At 42.9% G+C, this 13,186-nt stretch overlaps 1 protein-coding gene across 2 annotated transcripts in view; it reads right to left on the bottom strand.

Annotated features, from left to right (window-relative positions):
* The window catches only part of TOP1 (DNA topoisomerase I), a 232,704-nt gene that overhangs the window by 59,167 nt on the left and 160,351 nt on the right, over window positions 1-13,186 (bottom strand). For both annotated transcript variants that reach the window (XM_086932270.1, XM_086932271.1), the window contains exons 15-17: window positions 8,299-8,484; window positions 4,856-4,924; window positions 4,349-4,463 (exon numbers count right to left, since the gene is read on the bottom strand). In XM_086932270.1, coding sequence (XP_086788396.1) covers window positions 4,349-4,463; window positions 4,856-4,924; window positions 8,299-8,484 — 370 coding nt within the window. The remainder of the gene's footprint in view (window positions 1-4,348; window positions 4,464-4,855; window positions 4,925-8,298; window positions 8,485-13,186) is intronic.

Below are 13,186 nucleotides of genomic sequence, written 5' to 3'. Positions count from 1 at the left end.
CGTGTTTCTTTCAGATTCATAGTTCAATTGTTCCTTAATCACATATTTCTCAGCTGTTTCTTTACTCCCGTGGAGATTTATTTTAGCCTTGCATCTGGCCCCTTCAGTTAAGAGATCAACAATATCTAAACCACCTTGTATGCCTAGTATAAGTTTTTCTTCAGCTACTGTCAGAGCCGAATATAATTACTGCAGGGTTATCCGCATTTGTTTTTGAATATACAGGCCAAAGCTTAAAAAGCTTCACCCCTGAATGCGGCTTTAAAAGTATCCCATACACACCCTGTCCCTGCACTACCACCGATTAATCGAAAAGAAACCCTCAATCAACTCTATCATATGAGCTACAAACTTCACATCTAACAATTGCCTATCAAAAGAAAAAACTTGTGGTCTAGATGCAGTCCTAGTAAGCGCTAAAGTTAACACCAGGGGACCATGATCTGAAGTAGCCCGTGGGTACACCTGTATTCCAGCACCCACCAGTAAATGCGGTGGAGCTAAAAAGTAATCTAATCTTACAAGTTTCTGATAGGGGCAGGAATAGAAGGTGTACCCAAGCTCCTCCCCTCTCAAAGTGGCCCACACATCCACCAACCTATGAGCACCCAGAAGAGATTGAAGTGCCTTAATAACCCTTGGCTTCCTCCCGGTGTACCTATAGCTGCTATATTAATAAGATTTAGGGCCAAGGTGTATGTTTAAATCACCACAGATAATTAGTGGAGTGGACCATTCAGACAGTTCTACATTGAGCCATTCTAAAATCAGATCCATATATAGAGCAAACCGCTCATACTACATTCAACTATACCCCACCTCCCTTATTTATCCGCGAGTGGTCTACCTGTGCTTTGAATATGTTTTTTCGCTAAAATTGAAACTCTCCGCGAGGTAATAGATTGCTCAGTGCTAACGAATACAGTGTAACCCATATCTAGTAGTACTTTTATTTTACCTCACACTATATGGGTTTCCTGAAGGCATATCAAGTCACACTGCATCATCTGCAGCTCACTCGCGGCCCGCTGTCTTTTATTAAGATGAATTAGGCCCCTAACATTCAAAGAACAAAGGCGGATGCCACCGTAATAACCACTGTCCTCCATCAGTTCTCCCTGTATTTTTGACCTTGTAGAATGTGTGCCTAGAACCAATTTTCATGCTCCTCATCTTAATGCACTCATGGATTCTTTTTTTTCGCCCTGCCCATTTACAACCCCCCCACCCACATGCTCCCTCCCCAACCTCTAGCCCAACCAACCCCCATCTCCCTCCACCCCCATAGAGGCATAGGGACCATATCCTCCCTGATGGGGAGTGATTGTGAGCCGCCCCCAAAGCCCGCCCATGATCCACCACACCAGTCAGATCATCCTCTCATATTTCATACCTATCCCTAGCGTAGTCTCTCACCCGTGACCATTGTGCTTGTAACCAGTTGGGGTCGGTAGAACGTGATGTTATGCTCTGGCGGTTACTCTCTGGATTTAGCGCTGACACTCGCCAGCTTCAGCATATCTGAATTCTTTCTACGAGGTGCGGTGCCTCCATTGCCTGGCGGTGATTCGGCAGCGGAGTAACTGGAGGAAGCGGCATCGCAAGCGGCTGCAGCTGCGTCGGCGGTTGTGGTGTAGGCGTGCTCGGCAATAAGGTTCAATCTGCTCCCGCTCAAGCTGCAGTATTTGGAAGGGAAAGTCTTTTGAAAATGGCTCCGAAGGGGAGCGGAAGAGGGGCGAAGACTCGAGGGGCAGCAGCCGCGGCTACCGGGATGACGGAGGCGCCTAACGTTGGGACGTGCACAGCCCCTCCACAACCAGTAGACTGAGTCGGGTGGTAAAACTTGAGACGCGCTGTGGAACAGGCTCAAGATGCAGCGGATTTGGGCACAAGAGCAGATTCTGAGGCTCCGGCTGTGGATGAAACCACGCTACAGTGCAGCAGAAGCCGGCAACAAGGTACCCCTCGTGGAGAAAGAACTGTACCTGCTATATTTAAAAAGAAATTAAAAAGTAAGCAGAGGGAGCTCCCTGTGAACCAGCCCTCATTGTCAGTGCTAGGATAAGCAGGTGGCAACAATGTTTCAACTATAATTGTTGCAGAAGATGTGGGGATTAACATAATGGAGTGTAACAATGTGACTCCTTCCCCCAGCACATTACCTCTGTCATGACTGATCAAGAGAGGCTCGAGGGCAATGTTTTAGACTCTGGCTTATGCAGGAGCCAAAACTTGATGGCCGTGGGAGGTTCATTAGCCACAGGAGAAGCTTCATTGAGCTTATTGAATGCACAGAACAACGGGAATCCTGCACCCGACAGGCTGAATGATGCTGAATCCGCTGGCTCAGGACCAAAATTCTAATCCATGTCAGACCTCTCAAATCGATCAGAGAATGATAACGACAATGTGAGTGCAGTGGGTGACGGGGGGGGGGGTGGATTAAATTGAGTCACACCCAGAGGACGACGACCCTAATTTGGAGCACTCAAATCAAGAGACTGTTAGAAAAGTACAAGTCTCGGGCAATCTACTTTCTCTAGAGATGCAGACTCCTGCAGGTCGTACAAAAGGGGGTGGTGATGGACAGAGCATCTGAACCAATCAAACACTCACTCCCAGTCAACAGATCTGGGTTTAATCCATCACCGTTCTTTAGCGCACTGCCACCCCAGTTCAGACATGGCCATATGCAAATCACTCTGACCCTGTGCCTCATAGGAACAGTCCAGCCCGAACTGCCAAGCCATGCCTGCCCAGATCTCTGTACTGGGGTGAATGTATGACAATGTTCTGCATTCTGTCTATCAACTGTTGGTTTTGCATTTGTCACCCCGAGTGGGATGGGTATGCTCAGACGCAAGTCCCATGCTCTCCACACCACTGGAGTCAAGCTATCCTGGCTGAAGATGGCTGATAGCCAGAAACCGGTCCTAGAATGCTTGATTCCAGTCAAGGGAAGACATGGCTTGGCAGTTCGGGCTGGACTGTTCCCATGAGTCACAGGGTCAAGGTTGATTTGCATATGGCCATGTCTGAACTGGGGTGGTGTGGAGTGCAAAAAAACAATGGATTTGGGCCCAGATCTCTGTACCGGGGTGAATGTATGACAATGTTCTGCATTCGGTCCATCAACTGTTGGTTTTGCATTTGACTCCTGCAGGTCAGCCTGTATGGGATTGCTCACCCCCCTCAGTCTGATCACGTAGAAACCAATGCTAGTTTTCTTGTGGAGCTTGATGGGGAGATTACGTTGAACACAATATATAAGGTGATTATGGCCCATAGGGAAGAAACAAAGGCTGAAAGGCTGCAAACTCAGTGTGCGGTTCGCAAACTGCTTAATACTGTCCGCCGCATAGCCAAATCATGTGCGGAAATAACTGATTGTGGAGGCAGAAGAGCGGATCGCAGGGGTGTAAGATCTGTTGGCTCACTAGCAGTTGACGATCGTAGCTTTACAAAAAACAAGAGGATATTATTTGGAAAATAACCAATCATGAAAATCGATCAAGACTGAACAATCTTCGTGTCTTGGGGGTTCCCGAGAACAGGGAAGGATGTTAGACAATTTATTATCGATATGTTTAAGGAAGCCTTCCTTGATCTGAAGAGCTGGAACTGGGAGACAGATTATCAGGGCACATAGATTTCCATTTGTGCAGCGTGTGAGAACAGGGGGGCCAGGGGAAAGCCTGAGGAAAGGCCTGAATAATTGCCTGTTACGTGAGGCACTATACGATCTGGCTAGGCCAGATAGGCGTTGGCCTGATAAGGGGTGCAATTTTTTCGTACGCCTATATTTTTGCCAGGCTACAGTCCAACAAAGATGGAGATTGCGTCAGTTGATCTCAGCACTCCAGGCCAAAGGGGGTCAGGCGTTCCTCTTAAACCCCGCTAAGGTTAAAGTGATTTATAAAGAAAAAAAACAGTACTTTGTATCGGAAATTGCTGCACAAGAATTTCTGAAGACAATGTGAGGTCAATCTGTGTATATTTAACTATGGTTGTTTTTTTAAACTTTCTGATGGTTTTCTCTTTTGCACTACCAATGGGTGAATATTATAAATGGATGCAAACTGGCGTAAATGGTCTATTTTTTGATTTACAATTTTTCCCTGGTTTTTAATGTATTATTATATACAGGGGAGTCCTTACAGTATTAGTCAGCGCTAGTTTAAGGAAGGCTGCATTTGCTTTTTTATTATATATCACATAGGATTGTGATTCCAGGGTCCCGCGCATGGGCGGGCATATTCATGTGCTTATGACTATTGAGGATCCACTGGAAGAGAAAAAGAAATTGAACCAAATCTTTAAAACAGTATAAGATTTATAGAAGGCTTACGGTTGGTAAGCTCCTTCAGCTGTTGTTGCAGAGTAATGGAGGCGTTGTAAGTACGGAAAACCTTTGCCGTCAATCCTTCCATCAGGTCCTGGAGATGTTTATTTAAAATACTAGTCTGTAAGAACAAGACAATGTTTTGTCACCACACTGGAAACATCTTGATAAATGTCCACTACCTCCCAGTATCAGCCATGCTCACTTTCCTTATCCTTTTAATCCAAAGCTATCAAACTAACCTACCAAACATCACATTTAACAATACTGCATATATTTCTCATACCACAGCATACCCATTTGGTACTAGAGGCATTGATTGAATAGTCTACTACTTCAGCCTTTTGTATTAAGATAGGGCTTGTATAGGCAGAAAAAAAGAGGTACTGGAAAGGCTGCCAACCAAGCTACTAGCCACAGAGGGCGAAGATTCAAATGTATTATTATTCTATCCATGGCCTTTAAACAGACTTTCAGACAAAATACAGTCAGCTAACCCACATCACTACTTACATTTAGCCGGTCAAACAGGTCGTCCTCTGGTTGTTTTCCTTCCATAAAAAGCTGAAGATTCTTAAATACCTAGAAAAGAAGAAAGGAATGATGGGTCAAGTCAAGAATAACTTTATTCGGTTAAAATTAACCATAAAAGTATAAAATACATGAATCACACATGGAAAGTTTATATACAGCAAGGTCCAATAAAACATATATAACTCACATATATTAAAAATTCCAGAACAGTTTAAAAAACAATTCCTAAAAGGAGATGCCAGAATTTGATTACATTTCGTATTGTTTCCTTATTGATAGTGCCATCCTGATAAAATTTAAAACAGCCATACAAGTTACACCAGTAGACAAAGATAACAAAAAGTTATAACCCTCCTGGAAGTTACATGATCTAATGTCTTAGAGTGGTATAAGACACAGAGCTTTTTGGACCTTGTAAAGTTCACAAAAAAGGGTAAAGTGCAGGGTACTTTGTTGGGACAGGTTGTCACAGGGCAGGATGGTAGGGTATTGAACCATCCGGCCTGTTTAGGAAAGGCCCCTAAAAAGTGCAATGTGAAAAGCCTAAATCTAGTCAACAAAAATCTAAATTGTACATTCCTGGTAAAAGACAAGTAAAATTGCTGATATAAAAAAAGTCGGCTCGCCTTGCTGACCAGCGGCATTTATCAAGGTCAGCGCGATATGCATTTTTTTATATTTAATTTAAAGCGTATATCTAAACTGTTAGGATTGTCAAAAAAATGACCTAAGCCAATTTCATAAAATGTTCTTTTCACAAAACGAAGCCATGGACTAGCCTCTGCATTATCCAGTAGCATGCACTCCTTAATAATTTCTCTTGTGAGCTTTAACTCCTCGGTCAGCCAAACTTTCGCCCAGAGTATCAATGGAGCGATGTTTATTCGATCCAAAATAAAGTCAACCCCTACCTCAGAATGGCAAAATGCCGTAGGGGCGCTTTTTGGGATCATCAGTAATCTTTTTAGGAAATTATTCTCTAGGGTTTGGAGGAATGATGGGTCATTGCTGCTCAAACCAGGAGAGGAGAGAAAAAACCCACAAACTAAAATTGTGTACTAAGCACAAATACAAGGCTATACAACAAATGGCAGAGTGTGCACAAGTTATTAGCAATTACAGCCGACTGGTGTTTGTTATCCTTATAGCTAGGTACTTTAATTAAAATGATTGGGCAGGGAATACCAAGAGAAGCCTTTGAGAATAGACACCTCAAAAACAGTAATGTATAGCTACAGATGTTTTCAAGGGCTTGTATACAAATGTTGTTTGATGCATGCTCAGTTTACACTGGCGCAAAAAGAACTATTGATGGACAGAATGCAGAACAATGTCATACATTCACCCCAGTACAGAGATCTGGGCCTAAATCGATTGTTTTTTTTGCTCACCATGCCATTCCAGTTTGAACCCAGCCATATGCAAATCAGTCTGGACCCTGTGCCCCATGGGAACAGTCCAGCCCGAACTTCCAAGCTAGAACCTCCCTGGACTGGAAACAAGCATCCTAGGACCGGTTTTGGGCTTTCAGCCTTCTTCAGCCAGGATAGCTTGATTCCAGTGGCATGGAGAGCACGGGACTCATCTGAGAAGACCCGTCCCATTCAAATATATTTAACACAATTCCTTAAAACAGAAACGTGCAGAATTGCCAAACTATATCATCAAGAAAGAAAGTGGGAGGAACCATTGGTTCATTGAGCTTCCAACCTGATAAAGTTACAAAATAATTTAGGATTAGTTCTGCACAGTCATGGAAAATGTAACGTTGCCTGTATTAAAAAAAAAAAGGGCGCCTCTTCTCCCAACCCCTATACTGCACAGAACTTGAGAACTCACTAGTAGTCCTGGAAGTTAACTGTTGTGGCCAAATTTGATGGACATCATAGATGCCCTAGTGTGACTGACGTTCAACGAAATGCAAGAGCGTGAAGAGGTATCCCTTAGGGTGGCACCATAAAGAGGGTCCATAAGGGATGCAGCGTTTAGTCTCCCTGGCATAGGTACCAGGGGTACCATTTACTAGGTACTTGCAGGGGCACGAAAGATAATACCAATTGGGTACAGTTTTAGGGAAAGATCTGGCACAGGGGAGCTAGATAGCAGGAATCCAGTGCAATTCTGTCAAAATTGCATCAAAATTCAGGGACAAAGTGGGGATGACCATGTCAAAAAGGTGCACTTTACTACAGTCGTTCCATGTCAGGGGCACCTACAAGAAGAGGCAGGTTCCTTAATCTTTTTGCACTGCTGTGTAATCCAGAACATTTAGACCAAAACGCAAATAGGATGTGGTCTGTGGTGTAGAAAATAGGTCATTTAAATGTACTGTTTCCTGTGCCAAAACGTCTTTAAAGTCCCACTTCATAGTTTATCTTCAAAAGTTTTGAAGAGAATTTCAAAGTAAAATCAGGTCTCCTAATCACGGAGCTCTAGCACTACCTCGAAGTGAGATTTGTTCAATAGAACATGTATACTCAATTGTAACTTGTGTGGTTTAAAATTGTCTCCACAAAACAAATACCTATGTGAAAATACTCTGTGGTCCTGTTGGTGTGTCCAGGGTCCTGTGTATGTGTGGGAAATCAAGAGTTAGCAACTCTCAATGGCTTTCCTGTTATCAGCTTATAAAAAACGTATTACATTTGAATTTTAACCATTTTCAAAAATATGTTAATATCGTAGGATTTTGATCCTACAATGATTGTTTGATATCTTAATAGTTTACTCTAAATTAAAAAAACACCAACAAGTTATTGTCAGTTTGGCTTTTGACTGTAAAAATATGGAGAAAGGCCTACATTATGGAGCAATACAGGTTACGCTTCCCACAATGATATCTGCTTCTGTTTTAGAAAGTATTGCTGGGGTTATTAATTATCAATTAGACGTGGTACTCTACAACATTAGGAAGCAGCCATCATCCCCTTAAGGCATGAAACGTTCTAGGATACTTGTCTAGTAGTCTCCATTGGATATTACATTATTGGATTGATTTGCAAATTCGGCACTTTCCCCACCTCATTTCAATAATTATGCAAAGTTATTTGGTCCGATAAGCTTCTCAAGTGTACAGATACACATGTATATCTTGGTGGGATCCTGCAAGATTCAACTTTAATTAAAATAGGACACTGCTTAAACACATTTTCACTGGAGAGGATACGAAGCTGCTGACAGCAGACAGGTACATGTGCAACTAAACCACCAGAATGAACAGCTGCAGAGGAAAGCAGGAAAGGAAAACTAGAATATGCAGACCAGGGGACACCAACTAAGCTGAGACAAAGAACCAAAAACTGTCAATGATTCGTTCCTCAACCTAATTGTGGAAGATTGTTAAAGAAAAGAAATATAATGATTTAGGTGTTAAATGTTTGTGAATTTAAGTTAAGTGATGTCATCAAGATGAACATTCTTACCCTCTTCTCGACAGGAACTTTGTTGTAGTATCGGATGGAATCTTTACCAAGGAAGTCAAATTCCACCACAAACTCCTGACCTTCATTCTCGGGGTAAAGTTTAATGTGTTCCACTCTTAACGAGCAACAACCGACAGTGTCTGCAGTTTCACCTTCCTCTTTCTCGTTACCAGCTCTCAAAGCAAGCTTCAGAAGGCAATTGAGGTAGGGAGAAAGAAAAAACAAGAACATAAGTTAGTGAATCAGCTATACCAAGATTTGAATCATTTATGCTGCAAAAGCGTGCTGATTGAACAAGTAGCCTCAAAATACCACAAGTTGTTGCAAACCTTAGATCTGTTGTCTTGAAGCGTGCAGTGATTTGCAACAGATAATAAATACACCTTCTGGCTCTTATCAAGTACATAGTTTGTTAAGCAGAAGATGGAGATAAAAAAGTAATTTGCCACTAAACCTAACCCTTCTGTGTCCAATGGGGTAACTCCAAGGCTCCTAATGTTTAGATTTTTAATGAAATAAGTCTTTTAAAATCATATTTTAGGTTAATTCCCTAGTGAGGCATAGAAAATATGGTAAAGTTACTTGTACCTGTCCCACAGGAACAATTGGCTCTCAAGATTCATAATCCCTAGGTTACACATTTAAATATGTACATTCTGATTGGTGTCGCCTTGCAGTCCTGTACCTTTCAGCACTAGTTTCAAAGATCCAACAGAGTAGATAAGACCGTTTGTAGTAGTTAAGGATCAGAGTAGCTGTGGTTCCATTATTATTTAATTCCCTATAACTCAGTAAGGGTTAACATGCTGCTGGTTGGGATAGCAGGTCTTCTGAGGAGAACGTTCACTTTCAGTTATTTCGCTTAAGGACGGCATAGCATGTTTTGAGTCCGTATTAACTGGCATTTCCACAGTTGAAAACTAGCCAGCAGGCAGTGGCTTTGTATGGTGAAAGACCAGCATAGAATCAAAGAGTAATAGAAGATTAAGTTGGGTTGTGGATGGTTAATACACTGTGATGTGCCATTCTTTAAAGAGGTAGGTCAACCGTCGTCCGTCTCCACGGAACTATGGCGAAAGTGACCTTTAACCCCTTCTCCACCCTTTGGCTCCCTTAGATTGTCATACAGGCGCATCTTTCTTTGTATGCAATGCAGCCTCCATTCACGTCCCTTGTTCGTCTCCCCCATTGCTTCTGATTAATAGAGTATCATATTTTGTGGGGAGGGAGGGATCTTTCACATTTCAAAGAAGTCTGCTCGGCCCTTAAAGCTGCATTGCTACCAAAAACCAAATAAAATCTCTGAATTGTACCACGGGGACAAAACCCAGACAAAAATCTTGACTTTTATTTAGTCACACCAGAATTCCGCATAATAATGTAGCGTCTTCTGTGAATGCGCCTCAGCCTAGATGCTTCCCACCATTAGGGATTAGCGATCCATGCAGTGTTGGGCGTTGCACGTTGCAAAGGGAAATACTGCGCATGTACTACCCAGAACTGTCCAGTGTATGAATACTTCCAAACTCTTGGGAGAATGCCCCTGTAAGATAGCTGTACCCACAGCATGCTGGATATATTGCAAACTTTAAATGCCTACATGTGGGGCAGGGGTATCTAATGTTAATCAGGGCCAAGTCAATGCCAGATTTCCAGAAGGCGACCAAACGAGATGATTTCCATGTAGATTCCTTATATGTAAATTTATATTATGGGACTATCCTAAAAATCTGGCATGGTTTCGACCTGCTTTGGACCCACATTGTACACTCTGTACGTATACAAGAAACCGGACAACAGTAAATGAAAAAATCAGACCACCCAAAAAAAAAAAAAAAAAAAAAAGGCAGGTCAACAGCTCTTTACTATTTAGCAGCAGTGCCGGGGTGTTCCAGATACATACTGTGATGTTGTTCCACATTCTGGGGGCATAAATGGTACAGACCAGTTGCCTTTATACACATCTTAACCTGCAGTCTGATGGAGTCCAGGCTGCGAGTGTGCCGAGATCCACCAGAGATAAGCTAGTCTGTTTAACATTCAGTTTACTGGTGAGCGCTGTGGTGAGCACAGATATACCATTTCAGGGTTGTTGCAAAGCTAACACAATGAAAAAGAGTTAAACTACAGTCGTGGGTATTCACAAACCTTTCCAATGCCTTTCTACACCCTTTGTTCTTCTAAACTAACACCTACATGAGCCTGACGTATGTGGCTCAGAAAGAGTTTAAAAATACACAAAGTGCCTTTTTTTAAGGGCAAATAAAAAGCAGCTAAAATTCGAATTCAATATTTTTTATTTCAAGCTTACTCTAGTTCTATGCATGTCGATTAACCACAACTAACTAGACTGCAAGGGGTTTCATTCTCTCCATACCCAGCAGAAAGGCACGGTTGCCAAGTGACAGCCAGGAACATAGGAAGAGAAAGGTGTGATGTTAAACTGTAGCAGGAGCCTACACAAAAGGGATGTCTATGTGCCCCTCTGCCAGAATAAAAAACGACATGACAAATTGCACCTGTTCAGGCTTGAATCAGATGCCTGATTAACGGTCATGGTTTTGACATCAATGAATAAACCATTATTATTAGCACTGCGTACATCAGAATTCCCTCCAGTATTTTCAGGATTAAGCACTATGGGGAACAGCCATAGCATGGGGTTGCTATGACTAGTGTATCAGAGTTTTGTTGAATAGAAGGAAGATTAGGTCAAATAGGATCAGCAAACTGCTGGGTAAGGATCCATTTCCTATTGCATAGGACTGCAGTATCAAGTGTTTTTCGCCTGTGCCCTGGTAGAACCCCCTTCAACAGACCGCTTATGTTTTAGTCTCAAAACTTATAAAATGTCCCATTACCCGCAGGAGATTGTGCTAAACAAATAGGACTTCTTTTCAATGTAAAAAATATCCTGAAGCCTTGTAATCATCCTACCCTTCATACCTAAAACAAGATTTCTCCTCAACGGAATATTTTTGTGTCATAGTGCTGGACAAACAATAACAGAATGCCAACCGGAAAGGAAAATGTTACTTACCCTGTAAGCATCAGTTTGTGATATGTAGTACTGTAGATTGTCATGCTGTCCATGTTCCTGCCATATAGTGTTCGGCCCGGATGTGTGAAAGTTATTTCTTCTAAGAATTCTTGTCGCATCACAAAGTAGTGCGACTCCACCTCTTGTTGGTAACGTGCATAGTCATTGTCTCCATTGGTAGTTTATTTTCCGCACGGCAGGGGAAGCTGGAGCAAGTCCATACAGGAGAGTGAAAGCAAGATGACCATGCGGGAGAAGAAAGAAGGAATGATAACTGCAACGGCCAGAGGCTTCCAGGGAGGAGAATGGATGCATGTGAATCTACAATGCTACATGCCATAAACAAATGTTAACAGGGTAACCAACATTTTCAGTTCAAGGCATGTATGTTTGTAGATACAAATGCTGTACATAGACTAAAGATGTCCTCCCATAAGCGGTGGCTAGCCTGTGGGTGTTGCAGAAGACTGACAAGGGCTACAGAGTACAGGATTACCATTATTGGCTTGTTCGTGTGCTAGTACGTCCACACCGTTGTGTTTATTGAAGGTGTGTGGTGTAGACCAAGCAGCTGCTTTACAAATGCCAGCTATCTGGATGTTTCCCAGGGAGGGCATAGTGGCCCCTTTTTTCCTAGTAGAGTTGGCTCTTGGTGAAACAGGCAAAATGCTCTTCGCTTTTCCATAACATGTCTGGATAAATTCAACTATCCATCTGGCTAAGCCAGACTTTGATCAAGCTTTCCCGTTATGCAGTTTGGAAAAAGCAACTAAGTTGTTGAGTCTTTCGAAAGGGTTTTGTTCTGTCCAAATAAGATATTGAGGCCTAACATCTAGGGTATGAAGGGCGCGCTCTGAGACTGAAGTTGAGGGAAGAAAACTGAGTTTCTTAGACCGACTAAGGTGGAAAGGGGAGACCACCTTAGGAAGAAATTTAGGGTTAGTGAGAAGGACAACCCTATCTCTATGAACCTGAAAGAAAGGCTCTTCCAAAAAGCTTGGAGCTCATAGCCAAATGAATCACCCCCTTCCAAGAGAGAAATTGATGGGAACATAACTGGAGGGGCTCAAATGGAGAACCCCGGAGTCTTGTAAGGACGATGTTGAGATTCCACACCAGGGCCGTAGGGGCCTGTGGAGGAATGACTAGTCCCAAAATAAAAGCTCTAATGACTGGAATCCTAAAGAGGGAAATGTGTTGCCTATTTAGGAGATACGTAGCCACAGCTGCGAAGTGTCTGCTAGTTCACAGTGTTCTGGATGCTAGCTGCTAAAAGGTAACAGCCAAACCTTTTCCATTTGGTAGCATAACAGGGACAAGTAGTATGGCTGTGTGCCTCCTTAAGGATATTCATGCATTCAGGAGGTAGATTGAGTTAGCCAAACTCTAAGACCTCGGGAGCCATATCACAAGATTGAGACTTCAGGGGATCCGAATTCTCTATGGTTCTGTATGAGAATATCTGAACAGTTGGGAGGAGCCTCTTTTGCAAACCCACTGAAACCACGAGGACAGTGGTAAAACAGAGTTTTCTGGCCTAGGTGGGAGCCACTTGTTTGAGGAAGGTCTGCCAAAGCTTACGAACCACAAACGGTAGGAGGGTAATGTAAATTGATACTTGTATAGCGCACTACTCACCCGCAAGGGTCTCAAGGCGCTTGTACGAATACCGCTGTGGAACCCGTCCTGGCTTTCCCTGTGAGGCGTCCACTCTTGGGCACCCCCAGGGTGGAGGCCAGGCATCAAGGGTAACAGGTGGAAAAGTGTAGACCAATATCCCTCACCAATTCATCCATAGTGCATTGCCCATGGACTGTAGGTGTGGGGAATCTGAAGGGAAAGTTTGGA

Source organism: Lissotriton vulgaris, chromosome 7 (genome assembly GCF_964263255.1).
Source record: "Lissotriton vulgaris chromosome 7, aLisVul1.2, whole genome shotgun sequence".
In the NCBI taxonomy this organism is placed as follows: Eukaryota; Metazoa; Chordata; class Amphibia; order Caudata; family Salamandridae; genus Lissotriton; species Lissotriton vulgaris.
This window is presented reverse-complemented; position numbering and strand designations above follow the sequence as displayed.